The 23694-nt window shown below is 35.4% G+C and overlaps 1 protein-coding gene across 2 annotated transcripts in view; it reads right to left on the bottom strand.

Moving 5' to 3' along the window:
• RB1CC1 (RB1 inducible coiled-coil 1) overlaps positions 1-23694 on the bottom strand; it is a 59307-nt gene that overhangs the window by 35289 nt on the left and 324 nt on the right. For both annotated transcript variants that reach the window (XM_021005897.2, XM_021005898.2), the window contains exons 2-10: positions 22803-22932; positions 21424-21550; positions 20921-21091; positions 15993-16195; positions 14100-14526; positions 3757-3927; positions 2150-2334; positions 1677-1863; positions 1460-1541 (exon numbers count right to left, since the gene is read on the bottom strand). In XM_021005897.2, the coding sequence (XP_020861556.1) occupies positions 1460-1541; positions 1677-1863; positions 2150-2334; positions 3757-3927; positions 14100-14526; positions 15993-16195; positions 20921-21091; positions 21424-21550; positions 22803-22873 (1624 nt within the window). In that variant the 5' untranslated portion in view covers positions 22874-22932. The remainder of the gene's footprint in view (positions 1-1459; positions 1542-1676; positions 1864-2149; positions 2335-3756; positions 3928-14099; positions 14527-15992; positions 16196-20920; positions 21092-21423; positions 21551-22802; positions 22933-23694) is intronic.

Here is a 23694-nt window from a genome sequence, read left to right as displayed (position 1 = left end):
GCAAAATAGTCTGAAAAAGGGAAAGTCACAATGACAAACCCAGAAAAGAGCAGTTTCACAAAAACCCAAAGAGGAAAGAGTATTCACAAGGAGGTGAGCAACTGTATCAAATGCTACAGAGAGTTCAAGAAGGACAAAACTGAAGCACTGAAAAAAGGTTCAGCAATAATGAAATCCATGGTAACTTTAGAGAAAGCAATTTCAGATGAAGAATAAAGTCAGAATCCAGATTCCAGAAAGTTCAGAATTGAGTAAAAGGAGAGGAAATGGAGACACTAACTACAGATAGCTTTCTCAAGGAGTTTAGCCATGAAGAGGAGGAAAGATATAAGATAATAGATAGCAGGGATGGTAAGATCATGTAAATGATTTTTTAAATATACAGGGCTTGTTTGTTTGTAGTCAAGAAGAAGCTGACAGGGAGACAATAAATGCAAAAAAGTGGGGATGATAGTTGAGGCAATCTGCTGGAGAAGATGGGATCAAGAGTGCATATAGAAGGGTAATGGGTAATTGCTTTGACAAATAGAAGGGGCCCCTTTTCTGAGAGTGAATGGTATGAGATAGGATAGATGAGAAGGGAGAGCACTTGATGAATGTGCTATTTACTGGATTGTGATTTAGTGTGATGTAACTGGTCCTCAATTGAGGGAGTGAAAAGTAGGGGGTGCTGCAAGAGGCTTACGAAGAAATAAGAAGGTTTTGAAAAGTTGGGAGAGAGAGGAAGAGAGACAGTGAGAAAATGAAGAAATTAGGGAAGAATAGAATTTTTGGAGGGAGAGCCCAGTTCCTGACAGCTCTAAACTTCTATAAGTACAGAAAAGATAAGCACGGAAAAGAGTCCTGAGCTACGGGTGACAATGAGAGAAAAAGCTTGAGAAGTCTCTTCAAATACTTGAAGGGCTAGCAGCTGGGTAAGAGAGGGATTATACTTCTGCTTGGCTTTAGTAAGGAAGAGAAAGATTAACATGTATAATGACAAAACTAAAGGGAAAGCAAATTTCAGATAAATTTTTAAGAAAGGAATAAAGAGTCTTGTTAATTAAGATCCCTACCTCTACAAGCGTCTACCCCAAAGCTGATGAATGCTTTTTAGCAATGTTATATACTGGTGAAAGGCATGAACTACATAAATACCCTTCCTTTTAATTATCATGCTATACAGGCAACATTAGTCCTGCTACCCAAAAACACTGCTAATAAAAAAGTTCCTACTTTTAAAATGATCTTTAAAGGAATATTTGTTTAGATGAATCACAGATCTAATTATATATGCTAAAAGGAATGAATCATAAAATTTTGTAAATGTACATTTTATGCAATAGTTTCCAGTGAGTTTAATTTCAAATGCTCTCTGGGAAGCAAACATCCAAATACCAACACTTTATTTTGTAAACCTTGTGGACTGAACATATGAAACTCATAAAAGTAACATGGGTTAAGTTTAAAGAATACTTACTAAACAGTTTTCCAAAAGATTCCCTTTTTGACTTTTCAGCTTCATATAAATGTTTTCCATCACTGATTAAAGCACCAGCCCACTATAAAAGGCAATACATACACATTAATGTAGTCCAACAATTCCTCAAGTCACTCTCTCACACACACACACACACACACACACACACACACACACACACACACACACACACACACACAAAATCTAACCTGCTTACCTCCCTGTAGTGTTTTATGAACATTTTTCTTCTTACAACTTCAACAACAGCTAAGCAGTACATCTGTGGTACTGTACTAAGAGCTTCCACAATCTTAACTCGTTCTAGCAGCTCTGTTACAAGGCGGAGCAAAGCTTGTAGCTTCTCTCCCTCTTTGTCAGCATGAAGCATAACAAAGCAACACCACCTGTGGATAAATTGTAAATGTGAGTATATGACAGGTTTTTTAAAAGCCGCAAAACATTTGCTATCCATTGTTAGTTTCTGATTAAATTTAGGAATAGACATAAAAATGGTAGCTCATCTAGCTCAGTATCTGAGAAAACCCAACTTCATTTGTGTTCCAGGTTAATCAACTTGTATGACAATGCATCATTGACAAAAATTTGTTAAACCTTTTTATCAGGAAGTTTTAAACTCGAGCTGCATAAAAATAAAATTTTGTAATTAGAAATATACTAGAAATCACTTACTTCAATCTGACTTGTAGATTATTTGCAAGTTCTTGTTTGGCAGTGGTACATTTTTGTTTAATATCCAATAGTTTTCTATGATTATTCAACATAATCATCAACTGATTTGCATGACTCAGGCACAAATCAGGTAGCACAGAAGTATCTTTCAAGTTTTCAGCTCTCTTCTGATTAGCTAAAAATCCCTTTAAAAATAAAATGTTTCTTTTAGATGTACATATATATAAATTATAAACTGGACAAATTTGTTCACTGGACAAATACCAGTGAACAAATACTCAACTATTAAGTAAATTTCAAAACAAAACTTTAAAATTTAAATTATTTATATTTTAATAATTAAAATAAGTATTTCAACTAAAACATTTTATTAGAACAGAATTTTATTTAATTCAGCAAGTACTTATTAAGTTCTATATTTTATTAGGCTCTTTGTTAGGTGTTGAGAATGAAAAGACAAACCAGTCCCTACCCTCAAGGAGCTTATATTCTCCTACATTCATGAATTGATGTGGATCTTTTTTTAGATGCAAGATTTCCATATCCTTAATACAAAATCTTTTCTTATTTTTGGCCAAAGAAAAATACACATAATATACCCACAAATACAATTTAAAAACACACAAATATGACACTCAATAAAACTTTAGGCATGGTATGAGTACTGACTAAATCAGATTAATTTTAAAGTTAGAAATGAACTTCTAGAACTTCCTAGTTCAAATATTACCTCTTCAAATATTTAGAGATAGTCAGAGTTAAACATTTAGTTCCTGAAACCGTTCATCAGGACATGGCTTATCAATCTAGTTGCCTTCTCCTGGACTACTACTGTCTATCTTTTCTTCCCTCGGATCTAAAAGCATGATTTCATCATATCCTAGTGTAAAAACTCTCTCCACCAATGCAGCTCATCAGTTCATCTGTAATTTAGAATCTTAGAGCACTGACTTGCTCTGGGATTATACAGTCTCTAAGTGTCAGGGGCAGGTCTCAATTCAAGGCCTTTCTGACTCTAAGGCCAACACTATATTCACCATGCCAAGCTGCCTTTCAGTCTGTCAATGTCCTTTCTAAAATATGATACCCAGAACTGAATGTAATAAAATAGGACTGCATTTAAAGTATGATCAATCAACACCTCCAATACTTCAAACCATGTGTTTTTTTTTCCCAGCTTTTAAAAATTTTCTAAAGGCTTATGAAATGACTGATCTCAAACACAGCTGGCAACATTACAAAAAATGACTGATTACCTTAAAGTCAAATAGCTTTCCATTACCAATCTAATCGTGAAATTCTAATAATATTTAAGCCACTACTTAACAAACAATATATAACAAAACCTATCCTAGCTTTTTTCAACAAATATATCCACTGGTTAATGTGAATATCCTTATTTGCAATTAGTTTTTAAATTACCTCATTTTTATATTGATCTTACATTAGTTTTCAAAGTTATATTACATCTTTAATCCATCATTAAAAAGATACAGTAATATATAATCACAAATTGATATAAGGAATGTTCTTTGATGATGGTGCATGGATGTTACACAGAACAATTACAAGTTTTCTTTTCTAGTATGAGGGATGTAATTAATTACCTGAGCAAGTTCTTTTTGTTCATTTACCAATCGGCTGCAGCTAGCTATCATCTGGTCCAGTGCATAAAGCCTGTCTTCAAGTCCTTTAATGGCTTTCATGTTCTGATTATCCAGTTTGGCAACAGTTTGTCGACACTCTACCAAAAAAGGCTGAATGAACCTTGGATCAAGCTAAAAGACAAGAGCAATGAAATGCTTCGATGACTTTCTGAAGTATTTTTTTTAAGAAAGTAATTCACATGTACCCCAAAATGATATTTACACTATTTAAAATTTTTTTAAATTAATTTTGAACTTAAATACAAAATGAGAAAAAAAGAACATTTCCATGTACACAGTAGAACATTAAGAGAGGATTCAATATAAAGTAACAAATTTTCATTTCATAAAAACCTATGTAACAAATCCTACACACTGCTTTTAAGCACTTTTCTGTGCTTCCTTCTACATTTTCTTTTGTTCTCTGCTGTGCACTTTTTATTTTTCTTCCCCCTCCCCCAAAGCTACAATTAAATGCAAATACACATACACACACATATACATATATGTAAGGCCACAGAGTCAATGCATCTACTCTGTCAACGCTATGTCATTAACAACATAGGAAGAAAAGTCCATGTGCCATAATTCAGTAAACCCAATACCCTACAGAAAATGCTACTTTCAAATTCTTATTAGAAGCACGGTAGGTAACCCAGTTTCTATGAACCCTGATGAAGAGTAGAAGGCTTCAATAAAGTAACTGGAAAGGTGATAAATCAAAAATTGAAATTGTTAAGACCACTGTAGCTTATTTTAAGAGGCAGCAGTAAGGGGCAATCACCAAAATATGAGTAGTGTAGTAGCTGGGTCTTTAATAATTGATTTGAAATACTGTAATGCCCCAGAAAATTGAATAAACATTTTTAAATTAAGTATCAAGACATTCTTAGGCCATAAAGAAATTATTTCACAATCATTTCCACTATAGGGGCATTTTCTCTAACAACACACTCATCATTAAGGACAAATAATCAATATTTTACTATATACCATCAAAATGCAATTAATATAGACCCAAGATGCTGTGCTACAGGCTTGCTGCTTAAAGTTTGCTTATTTAAACCAAGTCTAATCTAAAATATTAAGTTCAAATTAAACTTTAAAATACATCAGAAATTATTACAAAGGATTAAAAGCAGCAACGCACCATAAGTTCAAAACAATGTCTGAATAATAAATTGCCTGGGTATAACACAAAAGCTGAGGCATCTAAAAAGTAAACCTGCTTGTAAGGATAACTGCTCCCCCTCTGTCACCAAAATATCGTCACTTATTATTTGAGAGCTGATATCTAAATATGTTATCACAAGAATTAAAAGTGACAAATTTTCAAACAACAGTTATACTTACGCAGCTCTAAAAGTGGTGTGAGGGGAGAAACTTCACTTAAAAATTAAATGTGATGTCTCAAGAAATTTCTAAATTTTATAATTAAGTTACAGAATTGCAATACATCCCTAGAACCTTCTGGAGCTCATTAAAACAGATAAAAAACACAATGATTACAACATCTTTAATTAAATTTTAAAACATTATTTTGCAACTATAAATTAACTTTACTTAAAAGTATCTATTTTGACCTAGAGAGTATGCTTGTTAGGACTATAGCTCAGGGTAAAAGAAAGAAAAGTATAATACAGAGAATATTTATATTACTACTTTTTGAAGTAGCACACAACAAACATATCATTAACTGGGTAATGGCTAAATGGATTATGGTCCATGAATATAATGGGGTATTACCACACTATAAGAAATAATCAATAATACAGAGTAGCATGACTTATATGAACTGATGCAAAAGAACCAGAAAAACAATTTAAACAAGGCAATAAGGTAAATGAAAAGTAAAATTAAAAACTAAATGCTGTTACATGCATAATTATAACTATGAAGAATAGCCCCAGAAAATCAGTATGAGAAGACACATCTACATTCTTTACAGAGAAGTGTGGATTACGGCATATATTCTCAGACCTTTATGATATATTAGCTTTATCCAATTGCTTCCCTACTCTCTAACTCTTTTAATTTTATTCTTTATTACAACACATGGCTCTCTGTGGGGTAGGGAGTAGGAACAGATAAATTATGAAATGAGGATAACAAAAACAAAAAGATATCAATATAAATTATGGTTAAAAATTATTTTTTCTAACAACAAAGATTAGTCCAAGTCATCAACAGGATAAAAATAAATCAAAACAGGTTTTTCTTCAAATGTAGAAACTTTAAATGGTCAATGGAAAGAATGCATTATTAGTTGAAAAAAATTATGGAAAAAAATAATGGAGGTAAAGAATTACACAAAATATTTTTACTGTTAAAAAGTAAGAGAAAAAGTATTACGCTTCTAAAACTGATCAATAAATATTCCCTATTTAAAAGATGACTCCTCTCTGTGTAGGCATGTATGTATGTTGGTAGATAGGTATGTATGTATGTATGTATGTATATTCCACAGAGTTCTGTCCTGGGCCCTCTTCTCCCTCTTTACTTCTTCAACTGCCTTTCAGACATTTTGAACTGGATGTCTAGTAGATATTTTAAACTTGACAGGTCCAAAATAGAACTCATTATCTTTCTCCTTAAATCCTCCCCCTCCCTCCTACCTTCTCCATTTGGGCAGAGGGCAATGCCATCCTCCCAGTCCCTCAGACTAGCAACATAGGAGTTAATCTTAAATTCCTCACCATCTTTCACTCCTTCCTCCCCTAAATCCAATCCGTTAACAGACCCAGTTGATTTCACGTTTATAACATCTCTTTAGGTACACCACCCCTGTCCCCTCAGACCCTACTATCATTCTAGTTCAGGCATTTATCACCTCACACCTGGACTACGGCATTAGCCTGCTGGTGAGTCAGCCTGCCTCAGAAGTTTCTCCCAACTCCAATCCATTCTCCATCTTTAGGGCAGGTCCAACCGTGTCACCCTGCTACTCAAACTCCCTATTACCTCTAGGATCAAATACAAAATGTTCTGCTTGGCATTCAAAGCCCTTCAGAACATAGCTTCCTCCTACTTTTCTAGTCTTCTTGTACCTTAAGCCTTGGCACATACTCTTCAATCCAGTGACACAGACTTCCTTGCTGTTACACAAATGAGACACTCTATTTTGACATTTTCTCTGGCCGTCCCCAATGCCTGGATCTCTCTTTCTGCTCAACTCTGCCTACTGGCTTCCTTTCAGTCTCAACTAAAACCCTATTTTTTACAGAATGCCTTTCTCACTCTCCCCCACCACCCGAAAATCTAGTGTCTTCTCTTTATTAATGAGAAATACAGATAAATACTTCCTATTTACCATCTATATAGCTTTTTTATATATATGTTTACATGTTGTCTCCCCCTTAGATTCTGAGTTCCTTTACGGCAGGGACTGTCTTTTGATTCTTTTTATATCCCTAGTATTTAGCCTAGTACCTGGAACATAGATAGTTTAATGTGTACATCACACACACACACACACACACACACACACACAGAGTAAGGAAGCATTTTAAGAATTATTTCAAGTAGTGGAAATTGATTTAGAGTGATCTACCCAGAAAACTAGAAATACAGTCTCTGGTTTTATTAAGAAAGGAATCTTGGGTAAACTATGTTATAATCAATGAAACTAAGTAGCTACAGATAGACATTTAAAGATGTACCATTCACAACAAAAACACAGAGTTGGATTGTGGCAAATAATCATTAATATTCAGAGGCATTCTACCTTTTAGGGTCCCTACAGTACTGTATCCCAATATGAAAAAAAAAACCCACTAATCTGTGATGTCAAAAATATTACTCTTAAGAACCATGATCATTTTTAAATCAGTAGCAATGTCATTAAAACTTTTACTTTACTGAAAACTACGTAGTAAGTATAAAAAATGTATAAGAAACTAAACATAAAAAAATTTATCAAATTAAAGTTTTACAATTTAAAATCTCTTCATTATGCTATTTAATCTATACAAACAAAGAAATCAATCAACAAGCATTTTTTATTATTGGCCAACTACCATGTTCTAGGAGAGTGATAAATATCAGGGAAACAAAAAAATCCTTGCCTTTCAGTACCTTATATTCTACTAAGGGAAAGAGGGTGTATATTAGCACACACAAAGTAAGCATATACGAAGTATATTCAAGATAATTTTGGGGGGGTAGGGGAATTATGAGAAATATAAAAGGCCTCATGCAGGAAAATATATTTAAACTGAGATCTGAACGAAACTAGAGTTTCTAAAAGGAGATGCTGAAGACATTGGAGTCTAGACCAAGAAATGGGGCAGAATGTACAACTGCAAAGATAGGAGAAAGACCAGTTTGGCTGGACTAGAGAGGTATGAAGAGGAGTAACTTAAAATAAGGATGAAAAGGTAGACTAGAATTTGATAGTAAAAGGTTTTAAATGCCTTAAATGCCATATGCACTTTCTCTCTCTCTCTCTCTCTAGATATAGAGATACAGATATATTATAAATTTTCAACTGGCATAAGCCATAAAAATCTTGTTCTTTAGACCATCTCCTTCATTATTTCTTAATGCACAAGAATATTCTAATATGTTAATATATCATAATTTGTTCACTATCCATGATGAAGTAACTTATCAACTTAGTAATCAACTGATTTCACTGGACAGATGATGAGAAATGCTACCCACTCTCTGACAGAAAGGTAGATGTACTCAATCTGCAAAATGAGGCACAGATTTTTGGACATGGCCAATGTGAGAATTTGTTTTGCTTGACTACAGATATTTGTCATAAGGTTTTTTAATAAGGGAGAGGACGGAAGAAGAGAAAATAAATGTTCATTTTTAAATGTTAACAAAATGTTAATGAAATAAAACGCCAATTAGAGATTGTATTTGATTCTAAAGGTATTAAGGAGACACTAGAACATATTGAACAGGGAAGTAATATGGGCAGGACAATGCTTTAAAAAAACCACATAAGTAGCTTGTACAGAATGGATTGGAGAGGGGAGAGATTTGTGGCAGGAAGACCAATTAGGAGGCAACTGCAATAGCACAGATGAGAAGTGATAAGGGCTTGAACAAAGATTTAGTCATGAGTGGAAAGAAATGGATGAATGATGTTGATAATAATGGTATCAGTTATTATATAGCACCTCTAAGTTTGCAAGACACTTTACAAATATCTCATTTTCTACTTGATACAACTCTGGGAAGTAGGTGCTATTATTATCTCCATTTTACAGATGAGAAAACTTAGCCAGACAGAGATTAAGTAACTTTCCCAGGGTCACACATCTAAGTGTCTGAGGCTGGATCTGAACTCTGGTCTTACCGACTCCAAGTCCAGTACCTTATCCACTAAGCCAACTAGAAACTCCAAGACCCTAGTAGGATATACAAAATCTAGCAACTGATTGGCTATGTGGGGTAGAAAGTGAGTAGTCAAAAATGACTTTAATATTCCAAACCTGAGTCACTGAGTGGATGATAATGTCCTGGATAGAAACATTTAACTTTAAGATAACTTTAAGAAAGTTTTCCTTATTCAAATACTCAGAGACTTGTGATGCCCTTAATGTGTATATTACTTTCAAAGATACGAAATGCAACCTATCTAAGCACTGTCGTCTCATAATATAAGGTAACCATAGGGGATGTACCCAATATGGAGGGGAGCGAGGGTGAGAAAAGGGTGAGGAAAGGCTTTTTTCCCCCCATTTATCCTGGATACTACAAGCATATTGGTGGGGGACACAGGCTGCCAAAGGGCAGCTTTAAACATAACCAGGAAGCCTGTCGATATCCTTGCTCAATCATGATATCAAGAATCAAACAATGCTTCAAGTATTGTTAGACAACTATAGTGTGAAAGGGGGCCGTAAAGTCCTTGTGTAAACTACTCTCTTTCTCTTAATCTTGCTCAAGACAGCACTGGCCTTTTAGGCTGCTGTAACACACAGTGAACTTGTATTGAGCTTTCAGGGAACTAAAATAATAAACTCTTTTTCAGACAATTTATTGACTATACCTCTGCTACCTTATACCTGGGAAGTAGATTTTTTTCAACCCAAGTTTAAGACTTCACAACTAAATCTAAGACTTCACAACTAAATCTATTCAATTCCATCTTGTTAGACTCAACAGAACATTGTATCCTAAATCTTTCTGAATCTTGTCATCTAGTTCTACCTCTTAACATCATCTACAAATTTAATTAAGCACGCAACCAGTGGCTCTATCTAAATCACTGACAAAAACATTCAACCAAAACGTGGCTAAACAGACACCTACAGGATACCTCCTCCAAACTGATAAACAATTTATGAATATAGCCATTTATCCAGTTCCAAATCATCATTTTCTGGCCAATATCTATTCTTTTTCTACCATAAAAGATGGCAAAAAAATACTTTATTAAATGCTTTGCTAAAGTATAGGAAAACTTATGTACAGAATTTCTCCAATTTAGAATGGTTGTCAAAAAGTGAAATGAGCTTCGTTGGTCATGATGAATTGTTAAGAATGACATGTTGGCTCTTAGTGATCACTGCTTCCTTTTCTACGTACTTATTAACCATTTCTTCAATAAATTTTAAAACTTTTTTGCCAGTAATCAGAAGTCAAGCTCATTGGTTTAGAGTCTGTAGATTCCATCTCTTCCCTTTCTTAAGGAGAGATTTGCCCATCTCTAGGTCTGAGGTACTTTCCTTCTTTTCAACAGTCTTTCAAATGGGGTGGGAGTTGGGGTTGGTAGGAGATAGGCAAAAAAAAAAAATACAAATTAAATGCAAGGTGTTATCAGGGTAGAGGCAAACAAGAAAAAGTCTCATATAGGTGGTGACACTAAAGCTGCAATCTGAAAGGAACTAAGCCTTCAAAGAAATATAACAACACAGGAACACATTCTGAGCATAAGGAAGAGATGGTACAAAAGCATGGAAGTGATAAACGAACATGTAAAGAACAACAAGTGCTTTTAAATGGCAGAAGAGTTTGTATTTGGTCCTAGAAGTAATAAAAAGCCAATGGAGTTTATTAAGGAGAAAGACGACATGATAAAGGACACGAATAACATTTTGAAAGTTCTGTGGATTGCACAAAGAAAGGAGGTAGAGTCGAATAGATATGTATGTATATGTGTGTGTGTGAGCATGTGTATGTGTATATGTGTGTGTGTGTGTGTCTCTCTCTCTCTCAAAGGTAGAATTGACAATGACTAGAAAGACAGAGTTGCCCCACCCACTCCTTTGCAGAGGGGGGAGGACCACAGGTATAGAACAGGCTATAAATTTTTAGACTTTTTCAAGGCAGTGGTCAGATTTGTTGAATTTCTTCTTTCTTTTTCTTTTTAACCTTTTCTTTTTAAAACTTTTTTTGTTGTTGCTATATGGCATAGTTATGGGAGAGAGAAGAAATACTGGGAGAAATTTCTGTGATGTAAAAATAAAATATATCAATTATTTTTAAGGTGAAGGATGAGAGATTACAAATCTGGACATTTCTAGTCTTAGTAGCAGCTTTGTGAGTTTGACATTCCAGGAGTTTCTGGGTCCATCTAGTAGGTGTCAATTGGCAGTAAGAATATCTCGCATTGAAGAAGATAACCACTGATATCAATGGGAATACAAACTCTGGTATGAACCATTCTACATGGCAGTTCTTGACCTCTTTAACTATATGATGGACCAGGCAGAGACAGTGATTCTATGGATTTCACCATTCTGGCTCCTAGCACAGAAGGGCAGAGTCTAGCCACGGCAGGAGCAGTATCCAAGTGCTGCTGACAAGCACAGGAGACAGTGACAGAACAGGGCAGCAGAAGCATTCTACACAGAGGAGCAGAATCAGGTATAGAAGGGTCAATGCTTTGCCCAGCACAAGAGAGTACAGCCCAAGCCCCATTACTGAGAGTTGCCTGCCCTGGCACAAAGGAGCAATGACAGCACTCAAGACAGCCCTCTATTAGTGGGACATGGAAGTAGCAGCTGACTTGCACAGTGGGCATAATGTGAAGGTCCAAGGAGAAAGTGGTCAGTGGTCAGTCGCTTCAGGGAATATCAGTGGAATTCTTAAAGAGTAGGGGATTAAAAAAAGAAAAGTAGGGGATAAGAAGTAAGTCACAACAAATGACTCAGGTCCTTTGCCAAATGGTCTGGGAACAGGGAATTCATAGAGAAAAAAAGTACTTCTATCTTCCCTCAGTTGTCAGCCTTCATCACTACATTCACCATATTCAGAGATCCTATCCCTTTTCGATTCTCTTTTTGCTCAAAGTAAGTTTTAAAAAATTTTTCATTCTTTACTTTTCTTTTCCTTTTTTTGGTGAGGCACTTGGGGTTAAGTGATTTGCCCAGAGTCACACAGCTAGTGAGTGTTATGTGTCTAAGGCCACATTTGAACTCAGCTCCTCCTGTCTCCAGGGTCAGTCTTCTTTCCACGGCACCACCTAGCTGCCCCAATTCTTTACATTTCTTGTCATATGGTGCTGAATGAACTGAATGAAAAGACATTTAAATGCCTGCTACCTGTAAAGTACCTAAGTTACAAAGTGAAACAATTTCTATGCTCAAGAAGTTTAAATGGGAAAGATGAAATATTTATGGCCTGGCAAGGAAATTATGACTTGGGAAACCATGGGGATAATGAGTCTAGACACACTCTTTCAAGCACCAATGGCAGTACTGATTTGATTGTGATTCTAAAATTGGAAGGCAGGGGGTGTAAATTCGAGGGAAGAAGTAGGAGGGAGGGAAGTTCAATGACTTTGACTTTCTCAATAAAGTAAGAGGTGAATTTATAAGTTGAGGAGGCAGTAGAGAGCATAAGGCAAAGCCTGGTAGGCATGGAGAGAGAAACATTTTGGAATGATTCTTTTGGGGAATATGGTAACCAGTCAATCTGTGAGGAATAAAATAACCACCATGCAACATGTGTCCAGGTGAGAAATCTTCATCAGTAGGGGCAGCCAGGTAGCGCAGTGGATAGAGCACCAGCGCTGAAGTCAGGAGGACTTGAGTTCAAATCTGGTCTCACACCAAACACTTGACACTTACTAGCTGTGTGACCCTGGGCAAGTCACTTAACCCCAATTGCCTAAACATTTTTTTAAAAAATTTAAAAATTAAAAAAAAAAAAGAAATTTTCATCAGTGGTATTCAACAACAAAGGAGTAGAAGCAATGGGTAGGGGGCAGGCAGAAGAGTAAATCAATCTTCTGGAAATGACAGGATGTCAACGCTGATGCCAGTGTGTGTTGAGGGAAAGGGATTCAAGAAAGAGACGAGACAGAGAGGAAAACTGTGAACCAATTACTTAACTTCGAGAAAGCAGGAAAGGTAAACTGTAGATGAATATATTATAGCCAAAAGGATCTGGAAGAGATAATACAAAAAGATGTAAGTGAACTTAAAGGGAGAAGAGGTTTGTAAGTGGGAGTAAGTAAGAAACAGCCAGCCAAAACCTCTTCCTGACCTACTGTGTGTATTAGGGTAACCAAAGGGTATTTATAATTCCAAGAGAGATCAAAGTTTCCACAAGTGCTAAGAAGACGGAAAAGATATAAGACAAAGATTGAAGGGGATTCTGTTAACAATAGAGGAGGGGGAATCAAGAAACAGAACGGATAAAGAGGATGGAAAAAGTTGTACTGTGGAGAACGACTGAGAATAAGAATGAGAGTACCGGAAGATAGCAAGTGGGAGTTTTGCCTCACTACTCTTATCACAGGGATAAGAGAAGCAGAAAATGAGAATTTACCAGTCATAGGATGGGGAAAGAGCCATTTGATTAGAGTTTCAACTCTCCATAGTCTTTTGAAGACAAGAGTGTGACATCAGTATGAGAGCAGTGGTCTGACGATTCTCCCTCCAAACAAAGTAAAACAATATTCATTGTTAACAGCCAGTACCCTGGTGCGTTGAACTTTACAAAATTATGTTCCCCATACAATCATTACGATAACAATTTTACAAATAAGTAAATTGATGCTCAAAGAGGCTAAGTAACTACTAAAAGGCCAAATAATTAATAAATTATTACAGCAAAGATTTAAATTAGTTCTGACTACAGGTTCAGCATTCTAGACAAAAATCCATATCGACAGTCATAGATTAAACAAACCACAGGAAGGCTAGCCGATCCAACCCACTAATTCACATTAGCACCAATCACAACGTAAAAAAACCAAACATATCTGGACTGTCCAAATAAGCTTTCCTCACTTGATGCAACTGTGTTCATTTATTTGGAATATTTGGAACCAAGCAGTAGGATTTCAATTAGCAACAACAATTTTACTACGCACAGTCAACAAAATGATTACTTACCCTGTTCATAGAATCAAAGCACTTCCTAACCAAAGATTCCACATCATTAGGTCTATCTTGAACATTTATCCAGTCTAACAAAGAAACATTGAAAGAAGGCAAATCACTCTCTTTAGGTTCTGCAATTTCTTCCTCCTGGATAGTGCTCTGACGAGATTCCCTAATTTCTTTGCCACTTTCAGGATCTGTGTTGTCCAGGGCTGAATGTTCCACTGATTTGCAATATGAGGCTAACAATGATTTGTTAGTCATCTGAGGCATATCAGGATAAAGCACCAATTCTGATTTTTCAGTCTCATTGTTCTCTGTTTCTTTCCCTTCATGTTCAGGAGAAGAATCAAGTCTTCCCAAACATTCCCTGTAGCTATGTCTTGTTAGGCACTCCAAAAGTGGAATCTTGGCCATTACTGAAACCGCAGTTCCTAAACTTAAAATATAAGTGAACTGTCAGTAACAAGAAAATACACAAAAATGCACTAATTCAAAGTAACTGGGGAGAACTCCTAAGTGAATACACTAAAAAATATGTATTACAGATGACTTTAAAGTCACATACATCTATGCAATAGACATTCTGATTCGGTAAATGGAAAAATAATCAGTACAATATGGTAAAGTAGAAACAACAGTAGATTTGAAGTCACAACTTGGTTTTGACTTAATTTTTGTTCAAGTTATAACACTACCTAAGTTGTACAATCACGTGATAATTTGCTCATCTGTAAAATGGGGATAATAATAACACGCACAAATATTATGCAATCTGCAACGAGCCGAAGTGGTAAAAAGATCCTGCTAATGTTAAAATATTATACAAATGTGGGTTCTTATTATCTGTGTACCACACTAAGTAAATCTGATATTAAGAAAATCTATTGTATAAAAATCCAGATTAACAACCCATCCAAAAAATAAAGTAGGAGTTATTTTATTTTTTTATTTCCTTTTTTTTTTTTGGTGAGGCAATAGGGGTTAAGTGACTTGCCTTGGGTCACACAGCTAGTAAGTGTCACAACTAGATTTGGACTCCGATACTCCTGACTCCAAGGTCAGAGCTCCATTCACTGTGCCACCTAGTCTGCCCAGGAGTTATTTTAGATAAGATTCACTACAGAATCTCTTAAGTAGCAGCCTCTTCAAGCTATTTAAAATACTATTTCGGGCAGCTAGGTGGCAAAGTGGATGGAGCACTGGCCCTGGATTCAGGAGGACCTGAGTTCAAATCCAGCCTCAGACACATAACAGTTACTAGCTGTGTGACCCTGGACAAGTCACTTAACCCCACTGCCTAGCCAAAAAAAAAAAAGAAAAGAAAAGTAAAATATTATTTCACTTGGAAAATTTCTACTTACATAAAACTGCCATATAATTACGTATGTAGTACAGACTATTATGTGTTGATATAGCACAGACTAATATGCTATTGACGTGTTATTATCAGGCTTCAAATTTTCTTGTGGTAGAACTACTTAGAGGGGAAAAAAAATCTTGCTTTTTAAACTATCAGGAAAATTTTAACTTAAAATTTTGATATATTTCTACATACTGAAGAATCAATGGGGAAGAAGTGCTTCTTTTTATTAAGCTTTTTCTTCCTTTCAGTTGACAGGGAAAATGGAAAGGAAAAGAAGTATGTGACACATATAAGTAATCATCAACTTTTTAAATGTACATATTATTCAATTATTGTATTTTTATTTCTCAGGATGTCTGTAGTATATGTTCCTTAAAATCCAAAAAAAGACCATCTAGATATTTAATGACCCAAGAAACTTTACTTGTTACAAGAACTGACAATTCAAGAACGAATTCAGTAATTAAATTTAACTATAAAAATTATAAGACAAAAACTCTATTTTAGTTCAATTCTACAGGTATTAGTAGTAGACATACTGTGTAAGCTTCAACTTGATATCTTCTATGGACTGTAGATAATTTGAATAAGCACTTTCAAACTTGGAAAGCAGTTTTTGGTAGGATAATGTACAATCCTCTAAATTGGCCATTATTGCAGCCCAGCCTTGATGTTGAAGATGTTCATCATGGACCAGACCTTCACAAAAAGAACAAAGCTTCTTGGCAACCTCATGCATTTCCTACATGGAAAAAAAATGAATAAAAATATTCCATCAAATCGGATTTAGAAATGACCTAAAACTATCCAAGCACATAAGGAAATGGAGGCAAGAATCAATGGTCGTCATTTCCCTTATGGCAACTACAACATGAGTTGTGAATATGTTTCTCTTGAGATTTCAGAATGGCTAAGGTAAGTTAAAACAAACTTCTTAAAAGCTGTAATTCTTTATAAAAAAAAAAAGATAAAAATTTTTAAAAGACAGCTGCAACAAAAAATATACACTGAAGCTAAATGTCATTACAGTTTTGGAAAGAGCACTAGCGTCAGGAGTCATAGGAGATAAACTCAAATTTCACCTTTAACGTTTGCTACTTGTGCCATCTTGGGTAAGTCATTTAACTTCCCTGGGTCTCAGTTTCCACAACTGTAAAAGGAGAGTGTTGGGCCTCTATGGCCTCTGATGTTCCTTCCTTCTCTAGATATGTGAACCCTAGGATTCTGATGAAGACAGCTTAGTAATCTGAATCCACCTTAAGAATAGCAATACGTTTAGCCTAGTGCCTTCAGTCATTAAAACCCTATAGATATTCAGCCTGGCAATTGTTGGTGCAGGTGATACAGCCACAGCTACTGAAGATACAACAACTTTTTACCAAAGTCCCTGGCACTGTCAAATGGTTCAACACCACAAACTGTTATCATTTTATCAGTAGAAATGATGTGAGGCATTAATATCTGCTTTACTAGTATATCCTACAGACGACCAAAGGACTTTTCCCTATGACTTACCTCTGAAACCTTCCAAGTGCTACTTGCCTTATTAGAATGTGAGCTCCTTAAAAACAAAGACTGTCTTACCTTTCTATTTGTATCCTTAGCACTGAAAACAGCACTTTGCACACAGTTAAGAGCTTACTAATGCTTCACTCATTCATACATTTCACAATCCTAGAATACTGTCTTAGCCCTCAGGACTACAAAAAGCAAGTAACTCCAGATCCACAAAAGCAAAATACCATATTCATTGTAATTATTTTTCTTTTAGTAAAGCATGTTTGCATAGATTAACATTAACTATAATTCTTCACAAATTATCTTCATTTAAAAATTACTATGAGCCCACATGAGAAACTATTAATATACTGAAGCATAAGGGCCATGTGTATGCTTATGTATACGTATGTGTATCTCTGTATATATAGATACATTTACATATACATACATAAACATATATACACATGCACATACATATGCATATGCATATACATACATACATACATACATACATACATACATACATACATACATACATACATACATACATACATACATACATACATACGAGAATGAGAGATAAGGCTTTGGACCTGTGATTTCATTTCATCAGTGAAAGGAACTCCAGGTGTAAAAACTTCTTTCAATATAAATAGTTTGGCAACTTTTAATAGGTATTCTTAGCTCCTTTTGTATCACAGATCCCTTTTGGTAGTTTGGTGAAGCCCATGGAGTCTTTCTCAGAAAAAAAATATTTTTAAATACTTAAGATAAAACACATAAGATTACAAAGCAAACAAATTATATTGAAATACAATTATCAAATTATTAAAAAGCAAAATCCCAGGTTAAGACTCTCTAACTTACAGTATCAGATAATTAGGGATTTGATGTTAACCTTAGAGGTCAACTAGTTCAGCCCCCTCATTTTACAGTTAAGCAACTATGGCCTAGAAATGTTAAGTGACTTATACAAGGCAGTAAGTGGCAGAACAGTGCTATGAACCAAGGTCTAAATTCAGCCCTTTATCTAGTAGAACAAAATTCTATATTTTACTCCTAGGACAGTGGTCTGGGTTAATTAGCAGTTAACTGATTTAATAATAGCTATGCAAGAATAATAAATAACACTTATATCATGCTTTAAGGTTTGCAAAGTTCTTTACAAATACTGTCATATCTTGAGGTAGGTGCTGTTTTATCTCTATTTTATAGATAAGGAAATCGAGGCTGATAGAAGTTAACTGCCTTCATGAGATCACATAGTCAGTAATTAACTATCTTAGGCAAGATCTGAACTCAGGATTTTCTGATTTCCAGCCCTATGTTTTAACCACTGTGGCATTTCAGCTTATTTGTTCTTATTCACAAAGCTAATGTGTGTCAGAGTCAGGACTTATACCCAGATATTCATAACTACAAAGCTTCCCCTTCAGTCACTGTGACATGAGGGCTGCTGTGCGTGTGTTGGAAAGAGAGGATATGTGTGTGCCTGTTTGTGGTCTACAATGGCATTATAATTTATCTGTGGTTACTATCAACAACGGAATACAATTATACTAAAGGATAAACAAAACATAACAGTTTGGATGTATGATTTGGATGTAAAGGTTATAATGAGGATAGTCAAGAAGACTCCTAGACATCAACTTTAATGACAAGCAAAAATGAGGTTTTTAGGGGCAGCTAAGTGGTGTAGTAGATAGGGCATGTGCCCTGGATTCAGGAAGACCTGAGTTCAAATCTGGCCTCAGACACTTAACACTTAGTAGCTGTATGACCCTGAGCAAGTCACTTAACCCCATTGCCTAGCCAAAAAAAAAAAAAAAAAAAGAATGACGTTTTTAAGGCCTACCTAAAAGAGCTGGCAGATAAAAGGTTTTCAGTAGTTGCAATGTATCATTAGAAATGGAAGAAATCAAGTTTATAAGTTTGTACAAAGAAGTGGGGAAAGTTGTAAAGAAAAATGCAAATCAAAAGAACACTGAGATTTCACTTCATACCAAGAAGCTGACAAAAATGACAAAAGATAAGAATAATCAGTGTTTGAGGAGTTGTGGAGACACAGGCACAAATGCATTGTTGGTGGAGCTGTGAACTGGTTCAACTACTTGGGGAAGCAATTTGTAGTTATTCAAGTAAAGTGGCTAAAATGACTACACCCTTTGACTTAGTACAGGCATATACCCCAAGAAAGTTGTTGATGAAAAAGAAAGTCTACAAGACAAATAAGATGTAACATTAGATATCTTTTACAATTCTCAAATTAATTCTTAAAAACTCCCCAAAGAAAAAATTTTGCAATTTATGAGCAATTGCAACTATCTTTACAGGTCAAAATACCAAAAGCCTACAGTGGTGATGTCATGAGCCCACATACTCTGGCAAGATGTATAACCTGACCCACCAGCTTATGCTCTGGGATATACTCACTAATTTTCCTGCCTGCTATAGGCCCTGCCAGCACAAATCTGTCTCTGCCCTCACTCTACCATTCTATGACAAGACACAGTAGATCTGAACTCTACCACCCACTTTCAGAAGAGGGGGAGGTAGTAGAAGGCAAAAGCATGTTCTGCCTGCAGCAGCAGTGCTTAGCCAGCAATTATGAACAAAGAGAACTAGGTCAAGACACCACTGTGTACTAAGCATAAAGGAAAAAGAACTGACTTAAAACTGAGATGAAGCTAGTCCTATTCCCCTAGGAGACACTTGGGGCACAGACTGAGGCTGGTACAAAATATATACCCAATGTGGGAGAATGATCAGACACATGTCTAGTACAACTTTTGGGGGACCCTCCATCAAAGAGAAAGGAGTTAGGAAAGAAAAATAGGGGAATATAAGGGAAAAAAGCCTAAACCAAAATCCGGCCTCAGACACTTACTAACTGTGTGACCCTGGGCAAGTCACTTAACCCCAACTGACTCACAAAAAAAAAAAAAAGACCAAAACAAACCAAAGATCTCATGAAGACAGCTCTGTTAAAAACCTAGAGCACAAAGAGATAAAATCAACAGGGAAAATATTAAAACATAAGTGAAAATGGCTCCCAAGACATTTAAATGACTGCAAACATCTCTAAATAAAAAATGCAAAATAAAGGAAATTAAACCCACTTCTGATGAAACAGAGAACCCTTCTGATTCTCAAGAGAGAACTGAATATCAGCAAATTTTCCCAAATGGTTTAAGAAAGAAATCAAAATCCCAAAAGAAGTTAAAAGGGGACAAAATAGTAGAATTTGTCCTGCACAGCAGAAATAATTATCAGCAAACGAAGTCTTGACTCTTTCTGTAGCAAATCCATCCAAAACAGAGAACAAGTGACTGGGATAAAAAGAAAATACTCATATCCATTATTACATTTATAGCAGCACTTTTTGTGGTAGCAAAAGAACTAGAAACAAGGCAGTGTCCATTAATTAGGGAATGACTAATTATGTTACATGAATGTAATAGAATATTACTGGGCTATAAAAAAAAGATGAATATATGATAAATACAGAGAAGCATGGAAAGAAAGAACTGATGCAAAATGAAGCATAACAAGAAATCTATATATACATAATGACTACAATAATACACATGAAAACAACTACTACAAAACAATCAAAAGCAAATGATGTAAAACTGCAAAGGATAAGTATGGCCCCAAAAAGGAGATAAGAGAAACTTGGGGCCTACTTTTCTGCAGAGGTAGGAGGTACATGAGTGTGGAACACTGCATGTATTTTCAGGTTTTTTTGGTGTATTGATCAGTTTTGCTGATTTTTTCCTTCTTTTTTCTTTTCTTAAACAAAAATCTTTGTTAAATGGGATGGCTCTATAAGAGGGACAAAGGTATAGGGAGAAATCTGAGTGATGTAGAAACAAAATATTTTAATGATACTTCAAAAAAAAATTTTACTGGATACAAGAAGTAAAAATTATTTGGGAAGCTCAAAAGTCATTTGTGTACAACTTACCACAGCAAGCTGTGTCCTTGAAGCTACAGTATGAAAAACTGCAGGCATCATAAGAGATTCTTCAACTTTTAATTCCATGTCGTTTTCTGCTGAAAATGTCGTTTTGGGAATAGCAGGTGGTCGATCACATAAGATCATTTCTTTGTTAAACAGAAAAATTGGATTTGTGTCCTGTATTTAAAAGAATTATAATTTTAAAATTAAATTATACATTATTCACAGTCCTTCCCAACTTCAAAAATTAGGATTGTATGACTAATAACAAAATAGTTTACTAGCATATGGATACTCCATAAAATATTTCTTTTGGTTATTTATACTTCTTCCAAACTTACTTCACTGCCACAAAAACAAAACAAAATGAAAAAAAAAAACAAGACCCCAAAACCAAAACAAAACCTTCTGTTTTCTAAATAATCTAGGATGTAAGCCTGAGAATTTTGAGTTTCTAATGTGTTCCCTCCTCAGCTAAAATGTATAATAAAACACAGGTGTATACTTACTGTCCCAGCACTGTAAGTGCATACTCTTCGATCTGAGGCCATACATTCTCCTCCATTTACTACCAGTACCTGCTGGTGAATTGCAATCTTATATTTGCTTTGGATTGCATGCTTAAGGTCTGCCACACTAAGAGAAAAGATAACTACATTATTTCATAGTTGCCTCAATGAGAGGTTTATTTTTCACAGATAAAATACACAAAATTTAAAGATGTTTATGCCAGAATTCAAATTAGGATAGTTTAACTATTGAGTAGCTCTGCTCTGTATGGACCCTTTGACTGTCCCAGACATCTCAATTTCAATCCTTCTCTGGTCCTCCTAGTTCTCCTAGTACAGCTTTTAAAAAATGCTTTGGCAGTCTCTTAGCTTTCCTTGTCATCATCAGCTCGTCTCACAGTTCTGACCATTAGGACCATTTCACTTTTTGTACTCATCTTCCAATGCCTACTACTATTTCTACCTTCAGTACGACTCTTTTTAAAATTTAAGTTGGTTGGTTTCCTATATATCCACAAGAGGCTCCTTTTAATTTTTTTTTTTGACCAAGGCAACTGGGGTTAAGTGACTTGCCCAGGGTCACACACTAGTAAAGTATCAAGTCTCTGAGGTCACATTTGAACTCAGGTCCTCCTGACTCCAGGGCTAGTGTTCTATCCACTGTACCACCTAGCTGACCCTCCACAATAGTCTCTTGATACAACTCTCTCCTTTTTCCTCACCAGAAACTTCTTCTAGTGTCTTCAGAATTTCCTTCTGGTGACATTCCTCCTGCACTAACTTCCTCCATAGAATTTTGGGCTACTGGATCATATCTTTCCTTTTAGTGAACTCAACTCTTTTTGGAATCATTGTGGCAATGAGTTCTTGAAGTACCTACAAACAGGCACTTATAGATCTGCCCAAGATAGAAACTGTACATGGGCCCAATAATAAACTGAACACCAACTTTACAAAGACTATGCTAGTTAGATACAGTACACTAATGACCACAATGTTGGGAAGCAGCTGCTAAAAAATTTTTGGCCATTGCAGCAACTCATGAAGCTGTCTTCTAAAGTTTTGAGGATTGTAATTAAATTACAATTTTTGAAGAATTAAAATAAAGTATTCACAAATCATAAGCAAAACTTATCATACTTGACCAAAATGTGATTTGCTGAACATATTTGGGTAAAAAAAGGGAATAGTTTCATATCTGCAAAGCACAATCTTACTTAAGAACAGGGTGGGGACAAAAGATTTGAGGGAAAGGAAAAAGAAGCAAATAAGCATTTATATATAAACTCCTGTAACAAGATGCATTTTCTTTACATACACACACACACACACACACACACACATGCGCGTACACACTTCTGTCAATAAAATATTCTCACGTTTGCACTGCAAGTTCAGTGTCAAATGTTAGGGTAGTTCCAGTGTTGACCAAAAATACATATAACTTCATGATGATTTCTCTGGATTCTGGGAGTTTATGTCTCTCACTCTGATATGGTCATTTAAGAACTAAAAAGAATTCAGAAATGGAACAATTTTTAATATATAGCACATTCATTAAGAAAAATCATCTTATTATTAGAGCACACCTACACACACCTAGGTAGTCAGCTTTCATATAGAAGATGACACAAATGTTTAGAACATATCACTCATGTAGTCAGAGAGGCAAACTGTCACATGTCACATTAGCCAGATTTTTCACTTTAAGAAAGACAAAAGTCACTACATAACACATACACAAACACTCCTGTTCAGTGGGCTCTAGTAGTTGTCTATTACCTTTATGATCAAATAAAATCTCATCACTCTGGCATTTAAAGCTCCTTATAACCTTAACCCTTCCCATCTTTCCTCCAAACATTCTGTGATACTACTGCACTGGCCTACCTGCAGTGCCCATATTGGGATACCACATAGGTCTCTGTTCATTTTCCCTTCTCTGGAATGCTGTTTCCTCACTTCGATCTCCTGGTGTCCCTTCAAATCATCGTTCGAGTCCCATATGTTACAAAAGTCTACCCTCTCACATCCTATTGCTAGTGTCTTTTCAAAGACTGCCAATTACTCTGCATAGATCTTGTATTTATCAGGTTATTTACATGTGGTCTCCCCAATTTGAACATAAGCTCCTTGAGGGAAGGAACTGTGTTTAACTACCATTTTTTAAAAATATCCCCAGAATTTAGTATTTTCATTGGCACATATTAAGTGCTTAGTAAACACATGCTGACTGATTGAAGTATATAGATCAGTTTTTGTCATCCCCTT

This window comes from Phascolarctos cinereus, unplaced genomic scaffold (assembly GCF_003287225.1).
Source record: "Phascolarctos cinereus isolate Bilbo 61053 unplaced genomic scaffold, phaCin_HiC Scaffold_4;HRSCAF=312, whole genome shotgun sequence".
NCBI lineage: Eukaryota > Metazoa > Chordata > Mammalia > Diprotodontia > Phascolarctidae > Phascolarctos > Phascolarctos cinereus.
This window is presented reverse-complemented; position numbering and strand designations above follow the sequence as displayed.